This window comes from Acinonyx jubatus, chromosome B3, assembly GCF_027475565.1.
Source record: "Acinonyx jubatus isolate Ajub_Pintada_27869175 chromosome B3, VMU_Ajub_asm_v1.0, whole genome shotgun sequence".
Taxonomy (NCBI): domain Eukaryota; kingdom Metazoa; phylum Chordata; class Mammalia; order Carnivora; family Felidae; genus Acinonyx; species Acinonyx jubatus.
In genome coordinates this window covers 130,784,563-130,803,371 of record NC_069386.1, presented here as the reverse complement: position 1 = coordinate 130,803,371, position 18,809 = coordinate 130,784,563, and the positions used below count along the sequence as shown (strand labels likewise).

At 42.2% G+C, this 18,809-nt stretch overlaps 1 protein-coding gene across 3 annotated transcripts in view; it reads left to right on the top strand.

Moving 5' to 3' along the window:
* EFCAB11 (EF-hand calcium binding domain 11) overlaps positions 1–18,809 on the top strand; it is a 157,092-nt gene that overhangs the window by 68,682 nt on the left and 69,601 nt on the right. Inside the window, exon 6 of one of the 3 annotated variants that reach the window (XM_027066396.2) lies at positions 8,083–9,387. The exons of the other annotated variants lie outside the window; for them this stretch is intronic. Coding sequence (XP_026922197.2) covers positions 8,083–8,137 — 55 coding nt within the window. The 3' untranslated portion in view covers positions 8,138–9,387. Of the gene's footprint in view, positions 1–8,082; positions 9,388–18,809 lie in introns of those variants that run through there. 3 annotated transcript variants of the gene reach the window in all.

The following is an 18,809-nucleotide window of genomic DNA, read 5'->3' as shown; positions in this document are numbered from 1 at the left end:
GGAAGGCGGATGGGCTAAATGGGCAAGGGGCATTAAGAAATCTTCTAAAATCATTGTTGCACTATATGGTAACTAACTTGGATGTAAATTTAAAAAAGAAATTAAATAAAATGATTTAAAAACAACAACAAAAATAAGTCATTTATGTTAGATATGATATATGATCTTTATCATTCAAACATGTAAGATTCTCTTTGGGTTTCTTAGAACTCAAAAAGGGTATCCAGACTGACGTTGGATTTGGGTTTCAATAAGCAACTAATGAAAAAATAAATAATGGTTCTATTTCATTTGTAGGCTTGGTTAAGTTTTCTGATGCTTTGGGCTCTGAGGATTGTGTATTTTTCATAAATTATCAAATCTATTTTAAACTGGGACTCCTACCAAATTTCAAGATACCAAGTGCATGCTTTGATTTTTTGTGTGTGCTCATTATAAATATATTAAACACAGAAAGGTATAGATAGTTATGCAATGGAACTCTTGTGCACCAGCCACCTAGCTTTATCCAGTCTTAACATTTGCCTTGTTTACTTCAGATTTTTAAAAGAAATAAAATTGTACATGTAGAGTTGAAAATCCCTATGCATCCTTCCCTGATTCTTTACCCTTTCTCTCTAGAGTGAACTGTGATACTCTATATTTTGGTATTTATCAATCTTGTACATGTTTAATACAACTGCATAGATATTTATCCGTAAACAATATGTTGTCTTGTTTTGCATGTTTTCCAGTGTTATATACATGGTATTGTATTGTTCATAGCCAAGATCTTGATTTTTTCGCCCAACATTAAGTTTTTGAGATTCATCAATAATACATGTAGCCCTTGGAGTTCATGCATTTTCATTGCTATATAAAACCTCACTGAAAGATAATTCTACATTTTATTTATACACTTTCCTATGGATGGTCATTGATACTGTTTTTAGTGATTTGCTATTTCAACTAAATGCTACAGTTTAGCGTTCTTTACCTTTCCACTTACTCACACGTGGAAGAATTTCTCAAGGGCAGTGCTTTACAATCTTTTTCACCTTATTGCCCTCATAGACAATAAGAGTATTTATAAAACACATTTATGTAGACAAGTTGCTTTTGACTGAAGGCAGACTGCCTGCCTGCCCGAGAAGAGGCTTTGGGGCTCAATATGTTGTCACACCTGTAAACCATCTCTGGCGTGGCCTAGGGTGGTGGTCTTTGTATTTCTCTAAACGAATTCTTAAAAACAGTGTACTTCCTTGTTCATTTTTAAGATTGATAGCCAAAACTTTTTAAATGTTTGCCAAGCATATAACTTCCAGTGTATTGTAAATACTGACATTTCAAAATAAAACTGTTGTATCACCCTTAAGTGTATCCAGTGGAATCTAAGTATCATTGTGATTTGAAACTCATCACTTTTCCCTCAAAAAAGTGTGAACAAACATTTAAAATGTTGTGAACAGATTCTTCTTTAACAATGTGAAGATTTAGATTCTTCTTTTTGAACTCCTGTTTCTATTTTTTTCTCCCACTAAATTTTACCCTAATGTAAATTTCTTTCATTGCTTTAGTTTTCTTTCACTTCTAATTTTTAAAAGTGAGCCTTCTTAAGGCATAATTTACATATCACAGAATTATATTAATAGGTGTACAGTCATGAGTTTTGACAAATATATACAGCTGTGTAACCAGCCCCACAATCGGCATATGAAATACTTCTATTCCTTTGAGTTCCCTACCTCTCCTCCCAAACTCTGACACCACCAATCTTATTTCTATCCTTGTATTATTGCCTTTTCCAGACTGTCACATAAGTGGAGTCGCACAGTAATCTCTTGTGTCGGTTTCTCTCACTTCACATAATGCGTTTGAAATTCACCCCTGTGGTCGCATGTGTCAGTGGTTAGTTCCCCGTAATTGCTGAGTCACGTGCTATTGTATGCGTTCTACTACAGTTTGACACTGGGTCGTTTCCAGTTTGGGGCATTTATGAAAAATGCTATGAACATTTGCGTTCCAGTTTTTGTTTGGATGGTTGTCTTCGTTTCTTTGGGGTTAACTAAGGCCATTTCTGAGTCACGTGATAGGTTTATGTTTTAATTTTAGAAGAAACTGGCAAAGCATTTTGTATTCTTACTAGCGAGATACAAGATTGCCAGTTGTTCATTGTTGCCGGCACTTGGAATTGTTAATTTTTTATTTTGTTTTGTTTTTTAGCCATTTCCAATAGATGTATAATGGTATGTCTGTGTACTCTTAATTTACACTTCCCTCATGACTTAAACAATTTTTCTTGTTTTTGTTGGCCATCCATATCTCTTGTAATGAAGTAGATGTTCAAATCTTTTGCCCATATTTAAAAAAAATTTTTAAGTACTAAGTTGTAAGAGATTTTAACATATGCCAGATACAGGCTCAGTCTATGACTTTTATTTTTGTGTCCTTGAAGCCACCCGGGTATCCCTAAAAGACAGAAGTCTTTTATTTTGAAGTCCAAGTTATCAATTTTCAACTGATTCATGATTTTTTTTTTGGTTTTAGATTTTAGAAATCTTTGCCTAATGCCAAGAGTGATGGTTTGAACTTGGCTAGGCCATACTTCCCAGTTTTTGATCAAACAGCAGTCCAGATATTGCTGCAAAGATATTTGTAAGATGTGGTTACCATTTAAATCTTTACAGGGTCACCTGGGTGGCTCTTTTGACTTAGCATCTGACTCTTGATTTTGGCTCAGGTCATGATCCCAGGGTCTTGGAATTGAGCCCTGTGTCAGGCTCCACACTGAGCGTGGGGCCTACTTAAGATTCTCCCTCTCCCTCTTCCTCTGCCCCTTTCTCCTGCTCACGTGCTCTCTCTCTCTCTCTCTCTCTCTCTCTCTCTCTCAAAATAAAAAAATAAAATTAAAAAATAAAAAAAAACGTTTAAATCATTAGACTTTGAGTAAAGCAGATTACCCTTCATAATGTGAGTGGGCCTTCTCTAATCACTTGAGGGACATAAGGAAAAAGACTCAGGTCCTCCAAGAAAGGTTTCTGCCTCTAGACAGCCTTTGGACTTTAGAGACTGTAACATTAGCCCTTCCCAGGTCTTTGTTATTTTACACTGGTCTGTTTGTCTGTCCTCTTGCCAATAGCACACTCTCCTGATCATATACCTTTTTAATAAGTCTTGATAATCTGGTAGCATAACTTTTAGAGCTTCGTAATTTCTTTGGAATTGTCTTGACTGTTCTTAACTCATTGTGTAAATTTTCAAGCTTACATTCTTAACTACTGTGTTCTATTGCCTCATAAGTAATACTTGTTTCATTTTAGTGAAATAGCGAAGATAACCAAGCTGACTAATCCCCAAGCCTGTTCTCTTAATAACTACACTAACTGCCTCTCAGTAAGCCATAGAGTTTATAGATAGTTATAGCTGGCATGTTTCTATCATTTGTTTCCTTTTAAGTAGTTAACATTTTTTTCCATTTTATTATTTAGTTTTTATTATCATTTTTCAACTTATAAACCACCTTCAAAAGAAAAAAGTGGAAGTAAATTCTCAGTTTAGGATCAATTTGAAATATGAGATCCTTTGATTATGAGGTCAGTTAATAATTTGAGTTCTTTCACTTGGTTATGCAATCCAGTATTCAAGAGAAAGGAGTCCTACAATAAATATTAAGAAAGATACACTTGCAAAATTTAGAATAAACAGAAATAAAAATAATTATTAATAGGCCAGATGTGAAACAGAATAGACCAGTAGTAACCTGTATACCCATACACGTCTGACATTTCTGATAGAACAAGTTTGTTCCAGGGAGTTTATATATATTGAATCTTGTTTAAAGCTCTTCTGTAACTCTGTGACATCCCCGTGTCATAATAGGAAAAGAAGTATCACTTGTCTCTTTTTAGAATTAGAACAGCAAGGGTCGCCTGGGTGGCTCAGTCAGTTAAGCGTCTTACTTCGGCTCAGGTCATGATCTCACAGTTGATGAGTTCAAGCCTCACGTCGGGCTCTGACAGCTCAGAGCCTGGAGCCTGCTTCAGAGCCTCTGCTTCCCTTTCTCTGCTCCTCTCCAGGTTGCACCCTCTCTCTCTCAAAAGTAAATAAACATTGGAAAAAAATATTTTAGAATTAGAATAGCAAGGCCTTATAAGGTTATGGCCAGATTGAGTCAAGCTGAATATTAGGGAACCCTGAATCATAAACCCATCCACATCCTTCTTAGAAATCACTGTCAGGGGCACCTGCGTGACTCAGTCAGTTGAGCAACCGACTTTGGCTCAGGTCATGATCTCACAGTCTGTGAGTTTGAGGCCCTGGGTCGGGCTCTGTGCTGACAGCTCTGAGCCTGGAGCCTGTTTCAGATTCTGTGTCTCCCTCCCTCTCTGCCCCTCCCCACTCATGCTCTTTGTCTCAGAAATAAATAAACATTAAAAAAATACTTAAATAAATAAATAAATAAATAAATAAATAAATAAATGAAAAGAAATTATTGTTGGGGTGCCTGGGTGGCTCACTCAGTTGAGTATCTGACTTCGGTTCAGGTCGTGATCTCATGGTTCGTGAGTTCAAGCCCCGCGTCGGTCTCTGTGCTGACAGCTCAGAGCCTGGAGCCTGCTTCAGATTCTGTGTCTCCCTCTCTCTCTCTCTCTCTCTCTCTCTCTCTCTCTCTCTCTCTCTGCCCCTCCCCCACTTGTGTGCACGTTCCCTCTCTCTCTCTCTCTCTCTCTCAAAAATAAATAACATTAAAAAATTTTTTTAAAGAAATAATGGTCTCTAACAATAATAATGGAACAAGAGTCCGTATGAGGCCACCAGTATAAGTTAGCCTCATTTGGTAAAGGTGACGCATACTCTGCATTCTTCAAAAATATTTATTCAGACATGTACGTAAAAAGAAAATTATGGTACGTGTTCGTAACTAATTGAGGTGTTCGGGTGTTTTTTGGTTGCTTGGTTTGGGCGGGGGGAGCTTTTTTTTTTTTTTTTGGCAGTTTACCGTGGCTAAATAAATTAAATACATTATAGGTCATTGCAAAATTGAACAAATTTACGTTGAGTAAGCGATGTGGTTTTATCAGATTATACCAGAATTGATATTATAGGAGAGTAGCAGGTGCCAGGGTACTGAGACGAACCGACATCCGCATCAACAGAAGTGATCAAAGGAAAATAATAAGAAATGACCTAAATTTCATCAAAGAAGAGGTGTGTTTCTAATGTCTTTAAATACAAATGAAAGTAGTAAGACAAAAAGGAGAGACTAACAAAGAGAAATAGTCCTGTGAAATGAGTCTGGCCACCAGAGCTTAACAAAAACAATAGAGCATAGACAAAATGGGGGTAAGTATTGAATACACTAGCCCCTGAGTCATGATCAAAGGACAGGAAGATGGGTGTTTTGGCAAAAAGAAAGGTCAAAAGAAAGCAGAAAGTGCAGTTGAGGTCAATTCAAATGAGGTAAAGGAGTAGAGGAAAATAATACCAAGTGGGCCATGTTCAAAGGTAATGAATGTATATCCTACTGTTGTGCACATCGCTTAGCAACAAGCAATTGAAAAACAGAATGAAGAAGGAAGTACAAAAAGCAATTAAGGAGAGAAAAGAGGCATACGCCTTGTGAAGTAATCAGGTACAAGATGAAAATGAGAAAAGCCCAGATGAAAAGTGAATTCAGACCTCAAAAAAGGTTAAGATAAATACTCACATTTGTTAATTGTCTCTTAGGTCAGCTAAAAAAAATAAAGTTAGACACTGAATGGTAATAGCCATTAAAATAACTGCCCAATATAGATGTATTGATTGCCACCAAAAATATACTCCATACTCTTTCTATAAAACATTGAAAATACATTTAGATATTCATATGGTTTAATATTTTAAGAAAGTATATCTTAATTTAGTACGACAAAAGCTGATCTGTGAAAATGATTATTTCAAAAATATTATTTAGGAAGGCATTTGGCAATGATTTCTGTCTTTCATTTTATTATTTCAGATACGGATGTTGCTTTGTACATATCTAATACCTTATTTAAAATATTTGGACAGTAGGTAGCCTCCAACATGTTTGTAAAGTTCAAAAGTACCTTTATGTAAATAATAGCTTCTAAAGGCCAGTAGACGCATTTAAAAATAAGCAAATAAATCAATTCATCCCATATTCGGTAGGGAAAATAGAACACATTTCCAATATATAAATTTAGATTTGACCTGTAAACACTGAAAGCAATACAAACTCAAAGACCACAGTTACCACAGGGTTCATCTGGTGAAAGATACTGTCTCAAAGTATTCTTCAGAGCTATCTTCTAGTCTGTCCCAACTGCAAGCTAAAATGTGTCTTCTGACTTTTGAAAGAGCAGACTCTCCAGGCTTTTTCTTCCCCACCCATGAAGTAAGTGATCAGCATTCCACAGTGTTGGAAAGAAGGCACAGACTTAATTACAGACATACAAACGACTGCACAAAAAAAATGGCAATAATCAGGCTCTTTTTATTATTGAGTTTTGGGACCTGAATGTCATCACTCATGGTATAGCATAACAGCCCTTTCTGCCAATTAGAGTCCTTACTGCTCACTGTTTGGAGAGTGGTAAATTAAAGTGCACAGTTGGCTCTCAAAACAGTTCCTCAATGTCTTAATATATGAAGGGGTGCCTTTTGAGACACTCTGTTTTTCAGATAGTACTCAAAATTTACCCATTGCTGAAGCTGAGTACTTCTAATTACAGCAGCAGATCAAAACAACTGCTATACCCTTTCATAGAGTAAAATACCGTATCATTAAGTCTGAGACACATTGATTCTCGGGCACCATCATATTATGTACCCCTAACGAAAGAAGAAATTCTGCCCATTAAACCATGACACAATGCTAAGATACCAATGATTGTAAAGTGCATCACAATTTGAGAGATTTTTAAATTGTGGAAAAGGTGCCCTGAGAAGCAAAGGAATCAGATAATATGCACCTTAAGCCCAAACAAACATTTCATAGCCACCTGGTTCTGAATTGTTTTCAGGTTTTGTGTATTAAATCCTATCTCCAGCCAGTTTACTTTACTCTGCCCTTTAAAACCCTCTTCTTGGCCTCGTTACCTTATTTCCCCGGATGTAACTTTGACTTCGCTCAAAGAGAATTTTGGTCACCTCCCTGGAGAGCTGGTCTCTGACTCTTCGGTCACACAGCCTTTCCTGACCTAGCTCAGCCTCGTTAGAGGGTGTAGACGTGCACTGTGGATGCTCACTGGGCTCTTTCTTTCCTTGTGAGCAGAACCTGGGTATCGGGGTGAAGACCCAGGGCCCCGATCTCTACACAGCCGCGGTAGAACTTCCATTCCGGGTGGGTCACGCTCCCTCTAAATGCCTGGCGTTGTGCGGGTGGCGGAGGCTACAATGATGGCAGGTCACTGCAGACAAGGAATTTGCAGCGTGGTGGGAGAGTAAACGCACAGAGAGCAACTAGAATTCATCCAGTTTTGGCCATGAAGGGCGACACCGCTAGGGGATAAAGTTCCTCTCCACCTCCTTTGTGATTTACCGTCCCTCTCTTCTTTTCCTCTGACCCAGCTTACCCCTTCACAACATCGAATGGCTGTGATCTCCCTCACCCCGCAGAGTAGCCTGTGTGGAATGATCCACCAGCGGGCTGCCTCCACCCATAAACACTCTTTGAAAAGGAATTTGCTCTCATTCAAATCAGCCACCCCAAACAGGAGCAGGAGCAACTCATTGTAAGGATGACATTGGAAGTCTTGGAGAGATAACATGTCAGAGAGGCCCAGCACCCTCTGACCTTCGTGTATGACCTCTGCAGCCCCCATTTGCTTAGTGGCTCCACTCCCTCCCTTTCTGCAGCACCAGCACCACTGCTACTGGTAATAATAGAACCCCCTCTGGAGCCTGCATTACCTCCAGCTCCAACTCAGCCAAGGGTGATCTATGCTTGCCGTGTTCATTTCCCCAGTCTCTTCATTGCTCAACTCAGTACAGCGTGGCTTCCACCTCTGAGAGCTCTGCTGAATGATTTTGCAGAGTTCACCAGTAATCTCCTAATTACCAAATTCAAGGAATACTCTCTAATCTCTGACCTCTTTTCAGCCTTCACCCTGGTGACCACGCCCTCCCTGGAACATCCTTTTCCACCGGTATGTGACAGTGCTCATTCCTGCACTTGGTCCTACTGTATCCTTTGGTGGCTGTATGGGACCTTTGGGTCTGCCTGTATGACCCTTCCAATTGTCTCCCCTTTACCAATCTCCTTCCTCTGGGAGATTTCATTCATAGTCTTCCCTTCCATGTGGAAGACCCCCCCCAGCTCCATGTCTTTATCACAGTCCTGTTTTCTGAATTCCAGCCCTATAGCTTTCTCTACTGCTAAACATCTCTCTTTCTGGATGTCTCCATTGACCCCTCAAACTCCACATGTTCTAAGTGCTTTCTGTTGTCCTCCCCTTCAGACCTGCTGATCTTTTCTTGTATTACTCTTCTTGGTTCGCAATATCACCATCTACCTAGTTACCCACTCCAGAGTCCTCTAAATCAATTTCTTCCCTTGACCACTTAAAACCAACTGGTCATCAGACTTGGTCTATTCTACCACCCAGGTCTGTCTCAGATGATTTTCTTCCTCACCATCCTTGATCCATGCTGTGCTCACTTGCTGTAACAAATGCCACAGACTGGGTGGCGTAAGCAACCGAAATTTATCTTCTTACCATTCTAGAGGCTGGAAGTCTGAGATCAAGATATCAGCGGGGTTGGTTTTTTTCTGAGGCCTGTGTGTTTGGCTTGCAAATAGCTGTCTTTTCTGTGTGTCTTCTCCTCGTCTTCTCTTTGTGTGTTTGTGTCCTATTTTCCTCTTCTTGGGATATCAGTCATAATGGATTAGAGCCACCCTGATGACCTCACTTTAAACTAATTAACCCTTTAAAGATCCTATCTCCAAACACAGTCACGTTCCGAGGTACTGACATTGAGGACTTCAACATGAATTTTAGGGGACACAATTTAGCCCATAGCACATGCCCTCATCATGTCCTTACAAGCTAATATGTGCTCTCTTAATTAGTTTCCCTACTTCCAGTATCCTTTCCCTTCTAATATATCCTCCATACCACCATCAGAAAGATTATTCTGATTTCAGATGTGAGCACATGAGTCTCTTTGCTTCAAACTCTTTAATGGCTCCCAGTTACATAGAGTATAACCTCTAGATTCCTTCAAAGGGCATTCTTCCATGATCTGGTTCAGCCACTGCCCTATTCATATAGTACTCCAACCACTCTGAAATATTTAAAGTTTTCTAAAGGTTTTAGACCTGCACCTCTGCCTTGGCACATGTAGCACTCCGTATCTGGAATATTCTTAATTACCTCCCTCTGGCCATCTCCAACTCATTTTTTTTTAATTTTCTTTTTTTAATGTGTTTTTATTCTTGAGAAACAGACAGAGCATGAGCAGGGGAGGGGCAGAGAGAGGGGGAGACGCAGATTCCAAAGCAGGCTTCGGGCTCTGAGCGGTCAGCACAGAGCCCAACACGGGGCTCAGACCCACGAACCACGCGATCACGATGTGAGCCAAAGTTGGATGCTTAACCGACTGAGCCACCCAGGCACCCCTCCAACTCCTTTAAGACTCCATACAGGTAGCACATTCTGTAGGAAGTCCTGCCATAGAGTAACCTGGAGGAGATAACGGCAAATAGCAATAGTACAAGCTGAGAGAAAATGTTAATATATGAAAAAGCATCTCTTTCATATGAATGTAATAAAAAAGAATATGTTAAATGTAAATTAAGCTAGTTGTTATAGACTTTTCTCATTCTGCAGAGCCCCCGGAGCTTTCCTAAAGGACAGATTAGGAAACTTTCGTCTTCCTTTTCATCATGTACTTAGCCATCAGCTCAGGACCCTCACTCATCGTACTTAATCACTTCCTGACGCCTTCCTAAATCTGGAGCACCATCCAAAGGGTTGTGGTGAAGTTCAGCGCACTCCCTCTCAGCAGCCTCTGTTCTTTAGCTCTAGATACTCAGTAACAATGCAGCGTTCCCCCAGCTTTTCTGAAAATATGAGCACAAATTGCAAGAAATGCAGTACACATTGGGAGATGTCATTACATTAGGAGTGACGTGAAAAATCTGATGGAGTCAGGGGGAACAGGTGGACATTGCAGGATAACATAAAGGGGAGGTCAGTCCGTTAGTAATGCAAGGAATATGATGGACTTAAAGAAAAGGTATAAATTACAGGGTAATGTGAAGAAGAGGTCAGTACATTAGTAACATGGGAAAACTGGCAGATTTGGGAGGAAAAAGTGCAAATTGTAGGATAATGCACGGTAGTGGCTTCACTGCAATGGTGAGCTTCCATCCTATCAAGGAGGCCCGCTGGCCATGCAGCCATTCCTAGAGCTTCCGGTATTTTTATGGTTCCGTCTTACAGCAGAGCTTTATGTCTTTTAGAACTCTTGATTAAACTCCAAGCTAATATTACAGAGAAAAATCATTATTCTGGCCTAATAGAGGAAAAAACAGAATGATTCCTTCCAAACTTCTGAATGCCTGAACCTATAAACCTCGTATTTGTCAACCCTAATAAACACACCCTTTTGGGGGGAACCCTTCGCTGCACACAGACACACATTCCTCCAAGAGGCTTTATGAACAGGACTGCCATATCTGGGCTCAAGATAGAATTTAAAACCATCATATAATAAAAGTCTTAAAGAACAATTTTAAAGCATAGCAGATAATGAGAGACTATTCTCAGTGGACCTCTCTTGTTTTGAAACATCTTGTGAGTGGGGCGCCTGGGTGGCTCAGTCGGTTGGGTGTCCGACTTCGGCTCAGGTCATGATCTCGCGGTGTGTGAGTTCGAGCCCCGCGTCAGGCTCTGTGCTGACAGCTCAGAGCCTGGAGCCTGTTTCAGATTCTGTGTCTCCCTCTCTCTCTGCCCCTCCCCCGTTCATGCTCAGTCTCTCTCTGTCTCAAAAAGAAATAAACGTTAAAAATTTAAAAAAAAACAAACAAAAAAAAAGAAACATCTTACGAGTGAGGCACTGACTTTCCTTTTTCCAGAATATCTTTTCAAAGGTGTTTGGATAGCGAACAGGCTTAGAAGATAGAGTCAGGGTCTTCCTCCAGAACAAAAGGTAGGCATGCTTATCAACCATTTAAAAAGAAACCAGCTCCCTCAACTCAGGCTTCCCCTTCCATAATGCAGCCCTCCATATGTGTAGGCACCCATCTGGGCCCATCTGCATCATCCCATAGGACTCGGGGTAAAGGGAACCGACACAAATGTGCTGACCCCCATGCTGCTTGCTGCCGTGGGTAATGGAGTCCTTTGTCTGTGAGCCAGTAATCATGGGTCCGCTGCCAGCATCCATGAATCTGTGGCAAGGCTACCTTGCTAGCTTGCAGGGAGGCTGAATTCCCAGGCCCTTCACAATTTTTAACAGTTTGATCAACAGTTTAACGGTTTGGGATGCTGACTGTGACGTGGCTTTCTGGAAGAAGGAGGAGGAAATGACGGTCTCTAATGGGAGTTGAAGAAAGTCCATGGGAATTAGTAGCAATGTGTTGACCAAATTAGACGGGCAACCAGGCAATAATGGTCCTCTGCTTTGTCACTTGTTAACGAAGAGGACTGGGGAGGCGGTGGCAATACAGTTATGGAGACAGTGTCTGGGTTGCTGCTGACTCTCTTCTGGGCAAGAGGACTTCTCACCAATATGGTGGGCCGCCTTGAGTCTGCTCGGTAGTAATGACTGATGCAAAGATTTGTATTGGGTGGGTGGAAAGTTCTACTCCTTTTTCAGACAACACCTACATAGACTGAGTGAGAATGAAGGGAAATTTGTGAGTGCTCTAGGCAGAGACCAAGAGTAAGTGGCCTTAGAACTTTGGCTCTTTCTCTTGGGAGATCAGGAGCAGGGCACATAATGCCTGTTAAGGAAGAATGGCAACAGCCAAGCCATATTATGGCTCGGCTTCTCCTGCGTTCTATGGTGCAAACGTAGATCCATTGGGAGATAAGGTCTCAAAGTTTTTGCATTGTTTAGCCAACTAATTAACATATATTTAGAGGTCCCTATTTGGAAAATAGTTATTTTGAAAAGCAAGGGAATGATGCATTCAAAATTCAGGAGAGCAGTTTCTTCGGAAGGTGAGGCACAGGGCTGAGATCAGGAAGGACCTCACAGGTAGCTACAGTAACGTTGGTCATTTTCTAGTTAAGTTGGGGATGAGTTTGCAAGTTTGGGTTTTATTATCATGCTTCATAAGGCAGTTATTTGTCACATATATTTACTCTTTGTTCCAAGAATTACATGGTACATTTTGGCAATGCGCTGAGTTTTTAATTAGAATTACTGGATTTCTATGGATTATGTAACAGCTGTTAGATTTCTGTGTGGATATTTGTAGGGTGGAGGTTAATGTCTTCCCATAAGATCCCTACAGCATCCAACAGGAAAAGGGTATATCTACATACCTTAGTGGGAGAAATTCTGGAGAGGTTCAGTGTTTTTTACCTTTTTGGATAATAGATAGGTCCTGAGATTACAGTGGCCCCCCCTTATCTGCGTATTCACTGTCTGCAGTCTTAGTTACCAACACTCCCCCGCAGTCCAGAGGCAGACGGTCCTCCTGATGTGTCTTCAGAAGGTCAGTAGCAGCCTCACACTACATCTCAGCGCCTGTGTCATTCACTCCCCTCCCCTCATCACGTACGCATTTTGTCATCTCACATCATCACAAGAAGATCCATTACAGCACAATAAGGTATTTTGAGAGAGAGACCACATTCACCTAACTTTCATTACAATGTTTTAATTTTCTATATTATTAGTTATTGTTGCTACTGACATACCCCATTTTATCGCACCTTGCTTTATTGCACTTTGCAGGTATTGCTTTTTTTTTTTTTAATAAATTGAAGGTTTGTGGCAACCTTGGATCAAGCACGTCTATTGGCGCCATTTTTCCAACGGCATTTGCTTACTTTGTTTTGGTAATTCTTGTGCTATTTCAAACTTTTCCATTATTACTGCTGTAGAGATCTGTAATCAGTGATTACAACTTGCAGAAAGCTCAGTTGATGGTTAGCATTTTTAGCATAAGGCATTTTAAAATTAAGGTGTAGACACTGGGCTTTTTGTGTTGTTGTTGTTGTTGTTGTTTTTTAGACATAATGCTATTGCACCCTTAACAGACTACGAGTAGAGTGCACATGTAACTTTTATGTGTACCGGGAAACCAGAGTTCATTTCACTTGCTTTATTGTGATACTGGCTTTATTGCGGTGGTTTGGAACCAAACCCACAATATCTCCGAGGTATGCCTGTAATCTCTTACTGTGCCTGCTTTATAAATTAAACCTTATCATAGGTATGTACGTGTAGGAAAAAAACAGTGTGCATAGGGTTTGGTATTACCTACCGATTTAGACACCCGTTGGGGTCTTGGAACATGTCCCCCATGGGTAAAGAGGGACGGTTGCCTTGCAGATTAAGTGCTCGCGTATTTGCTTAAGCTAAGACTAATTAGAAATTATTTTAGTTTGAGGTCTAATTCTAGATACAGTTCATTTTCATCATTCCTAAAAACGGCTTGTGAGTGCTTTCTATATTTATAGTGCTGAGGGGACATTGCCCAGGCATTTGAGAAATTGGGAAAATATTATGTGTACTCTACCAACGTCTCTGTCCTTGGGGATTGGGGAAGCCTGTCTTATTTCCCTTCCAAATTCTGTCTGCTATAGAGTCAGGACAGAGAAGAGTTCTTCGAACCTGCTCAGGAGGCCAAACTCTAAGGGGAATTTTGTGCCTCCGGTGTCTTCCGAGAATGAGTGCAGCGCCTTGCTGGCAGCTTCGTCTACAACGAGGCTTCCGGGAGACTCATCCCTTACCACATGTGTGAGGACTGCACGCTCCTTGGTCTGGCTGACCTTGAGGGTCAAGACACTGATTTCTTTGTGAGGTCACCTTTAGGATCTTGTCATCATACTACTAGCTAAATATTTTTATCGCCTACTATAGACCAAATGCTGTTGGCACTTTGTTTCATTTATTCTGTACATCAACCTGTGGTGGCTGTTATCATCCCCCCTCTTCTACATCGAAGCAGAGCTTTGACATCTGACTCTTTTAAAAAAAATTTCTTTTAATGTTGATTTATTTTTTTGAGAGAGAGACAGAGCACGGGTAGGGGAGCGGCAGAGAGAGAGGGAGCCACAGAACCCGAAGCAGGCTCCAGGCTCTGAGCTGGCAGCACAGAGCCCGATGCGGGGCTCGAACTCACAGACCGTGAGATCATGCCCTGAGCCGAAGTCGGACGCTCAAGCCACTGAGCTGCCCAGGCGCCCCGAAGCACAGCTTTGGGTTAGACGAGGTGACTTTTCATATTCTCCTCACCAGAATGCAAACTAGGTCTTATAAAACTTGTGCTTTAGCAATGCCAGAGCCTTGTCATTTAATTTGCTAATTCTAATAATATCCTGTGAGTGTACAGACTTTTCCATTCTGATGGAAATCAGAGTGCCGTAAGACGCGGCGATCGGAAGTGGTGTGGTAAGGACAACTGGGCCAACCTCTGTAGCCTCTGGGCAGGGGGGAGGCTACGTTGGGGGTTGCTGAGATCCTATCACCCCTCTTTTTAATGAATGCCATTAAATTCATTTCCTTCTCATCAAAACAGTGTCATCAGTATCTGGATGGCTAATGTTTTGAGATAAGCAGGATTTAACATTCCTAAAGTGTGAGGGGGGGGGGGGGGAAGGGAACAGGCACATGAGGGATATTTTTATTTTGCTGAGAATGGTTTTATTTCCTTACCATGCTGGAATGAGACCAAGTGTCCCCAAGTTTGTTTCTATAAGAAAGCAAGGAGCATTTGAACAGCGCTTGGTTTCTGATACTCTCGTGAGTAGCGTGAAGGTCCTTTCCTCCCGATCTCTATGAGGGAACTCATTTACTTTAAGTGAAATGAGTATCAAAGGCAGAGTTTAAAGTGTCTGTATCCTTGGCTTGCAGATTTGTCTTTATTTGGCTACCGAAAAAACAAATAAAGACTTTAATCTGACCCACAGAATACTTAAAACACGGCACTGCAGTGAAAGATAACAGGAGTGAGCCTCCCCCAGGAGGCCCCCCAGGCTGGCGACGTTGTTGAAGGTGAGTGCTCGGTGCCTGAGAACCCAGGAGGAGAACCCCCAGTTACAGTAGATTCAGGAGAGCATTTTACAGAAGACAGCTCACTGCCTAATTCTGTGGAGTGATTTTCTCTTGATATATACTTATACGTGCCTCATTTTGGTAGGGCTTGATGCAAAACCAAAATATCTTTCCTTGTGGGAAGAATATTTCACGTCATAAGCTCTTCCCAAGGACCACACAAGCTCGTACACGGTCACTGTTGAAATATGATGCATAATTTGAAGTGCAGACCACCGCATCCTACAATACATGAAGGCCTTGGACGGTGATCAAAAAGAAAAAAAAATTTGTTTCAGTCCTTCTGGGCTTCTCCTCAGGGCCAGTTCTCCAATTCAGTGGCCACATCACACGCCGTGGATCCACCAGCTAAACAGTTGCTTACGGCACACTGTTCATGGACATAGCGGAGAGTTTTCCCCTTTGGAAGAAACAAAGTATAGTCCCCGGCTAAGAATGGGTTGGTTCCCAAGGTTTGGGGAAGTGGAATCTGGAACCTGGAACATAATACCCAGAGAGTGTAATAAAATGATGCTTAATTTCCCAGGCTAGCCCACCAGGCATCTTTAATTCCTAGTGTGGTTGACTCATACCCTCAAGCCTGTGTGTCCTGTTGGTGTTAAAATATAGAAAGATAAATACAAAAAAAAAAAAACAAACCAAAAACACAGAAGGAAAGGGGCGCCTGGATGGCTCAGTTGCTTGAGTGTCCAACTTTGGCTCAGGTCATGATCTCGCAGTTCGTGGGTTCAAGCCCCGCATTAGGCTCTGTGCTGACAGCTCAGAGCCTGGAGCCTGCTTCGGATTCTGTGTCTCCCTCTCTCTCTCTGCCCCTTGCCCCCTCATACTCTGTTTCTCTCTCTCTCAAAAGTAAACAAACGTTGGGGCGCCTGGGTGGCTCAGTCGGTTAAGCGTCCGACTTCAGCTCAGGTCATGATCTCACGGTTCGTGAGTTCGAGCCCCACGTTGGGCTCTGTGCTGACAGCTCACAGCCTGGAGCCTGCTTCGGATTCTGTGTCTCCCTCTCTCTCTGACCCTCCCCTGTTCATGCTCTGTCTCTCTCTGTCTCAAAAATAAATAAAACATTAAAAAAAAATTTTTTTAAAGTAAACAAACATTAAAAAATTTTTTTAATAAAATACAGAAGGAAAAGGAGGCACAGTCTCTCCTCTGCCTTTCTGGGCTCTCGGGTCACCCTTTCTTTGTTGTCCTCATACCTCAGAGATCTCCAGTGTCCTTGTATCATGGTGTTCCAAAATCACCAGCTGCTTGTTCTCCACTCCCCACCCCCTAATTCCTCATTTTAGCTGATCTCAGCTGGATGGTAGTAGGGATGTATTTTGATTAAACTAATTCACACTGAAGTGTGCATGACTGATAGCCCCTTAGTCCTCCCAAAGGCCTTTGCATTATTAAGGGAAAATGCTTATTAAATTAAACAAGTATAGATTATTCAGGACCTAAAATAAAGTGAAAGAAAAGATTAAGGCAGAGCAAGGGACATTATGTTGGGATGTAACCTGGAAGAAGGGCTCAGCATGGAATTTGCTCCCTGGGGCTAGCTTCCCTAAGCCAGTCCTGCTTTTTATCACTTCTTTCTTTGTGCTGCTTCTGAACTCAATAGTTCCAGGAAAGGCCAAGTGTTAATATAGTAAGGCAGCAGTAGAAGCTGCATTGCTGGAGATGAGGTTTGGAGAGTGGGCTGGGGAGGGCCAGAGCACTGGCTGAGGACATAAATGACCAAGTGACTGTAGGTATGAATTATGTGCAAGGTATGGACATTGGCCTAAGCAAAGAGACTGAGGCATCACACTAAATAGAGATCGTGAGATCATTCAGCTTATTCAGGGCCTGTCAACTGGCAATGAGCAAGTAGCCCTGTTTCTGCCTTCATACTTAGGTACAGTCTATTCAGGAGAGTAGACCTTAGGTAAATAATCACACAAAAACTAGGCCATCACACATCTGTCCCCCTGCCACATTAGATAAAGCAAAGGCTATCATGACCGCCTGTAAGTGGGGGCCCTGATGGACATGGGGGTTGCATGGCTTTCCCAGTGGGAGGCGGGTGTTTCAGGAAAGACTTGGGGTCAAGTCAGGGCAGCCACATGAAGAGATTGGGGAGAGCATCTCAGGGAGAATGCACAGGGTGCATAACATCCATATTCCAAATTGGAAGGAGCCCCCAGGGGAGGCTTAGAGAGGCAGGACCCGTGGGCTCAGGAGCCCAGACAGAGACCAGCGCTGGTCGCCAAGTGTTGTAGCCATGTCTGGGGCTTGGAATCTCAAAGGTCTGAGGTTTGACTTCAAGCTTTTAAGCAAAAGAGCGACCCCCACACATAGAGCATGTGGCCCTGACTCTACACGTAACTGAGGTTTAGAGAAGGGAAATCTATTTGTGGATTTTTAAAAAATTTTTCTAAGGTTTATTATTTATTTTTGAGAGAGAGAGAGACAGAGTGTGAGCAGGGGAGGGGCAGAGAGAGACACAGAATCCAAAGCAGCTCTAGGCTCTGAGCCGTCAGCACAGAGCCCGACGCGGGGCTCGAACTCACGAACCGGGAGATCATGACCTGAGCTGAAGTCGGAGGCTCAACCGACTGAGCCACCCAGGCACCCCTACTCGTGGATTAAAATTAAAATCTGAAGGGAGCACAGGACATGCTGTTGTTGTGTGATTTGTAATTTGAGGGGTGCCCATCAAGGCCCCCACTTCAAAATATCTTTCCAATCACTCCTGACACAGTGTCTAAAATCCTGTAATTTAAAACTCAGGTTCCCTAACAACCAAGGCTTAGGCATAAGGTGACATTAAAAAAAAATTGTTCAGAACCCTAGTCATCCTTTTCTAAAGTGCCTTTTTCTTCTCTCTGTGACATCTCCTCCTTCAGATGCCCAGAGCTCATCTGTCAGCCTGTCAGTCAACACAGGATTTCAAGAAAGGACCCGATAGAACTTACATGAACTTTATGATGCAATTTTCAATCGGTCTGTTGCCTTCTCCTAGCATGTAAATGTGCATCCCGTTGTAACTCAAATTGCCTTAAGTGATAAATGAAATCTGTTGGTTCGCACAACTGAACCCAGCAGAGGTGAGATGGGCTTGGGTGTAATTTTATCGAGGCTGGGGCTCTGCTCTGGATCTCTAGGATTCTTCAGCCTTGCCCTTCCTCCCCCGTGTCCAATGTGATTGGTCTGATGCCCTTGTACTGACTGCAGTGTCTCCAGCCCTCACAGCCACCGCATCACCAGCCTGAGCTGCGAGCTGCTCTCCTCGGGAGGGTCAGAAGTCCTGGGCTTCTCCCTGAGGTGGTGGGACCCCCCTGAACCAATGATGAGGACCAGGAGTGTTTGCTAATCTGAGAACCAGTCACTGTGAGCAAGGGGGTGGCATTCTGCTGATAGACAGCACCCCTGGAGCTGTGGGCCGGATCCTTTCCCCCCAAATCCCAGGGCTGCTAGATATCAGCAGTGGGGGCAGGGTCAAGTGTGGTCTAAGGCAGTGCCAGACAAAGCTGATGGCCCAGGGCTATTTCTATTTTAAACTTTTTGTCTACTTGTAGAATGTTAGAGCAATGTGGGCATCAGCAAGCAGATGGGAAGGGAATTGT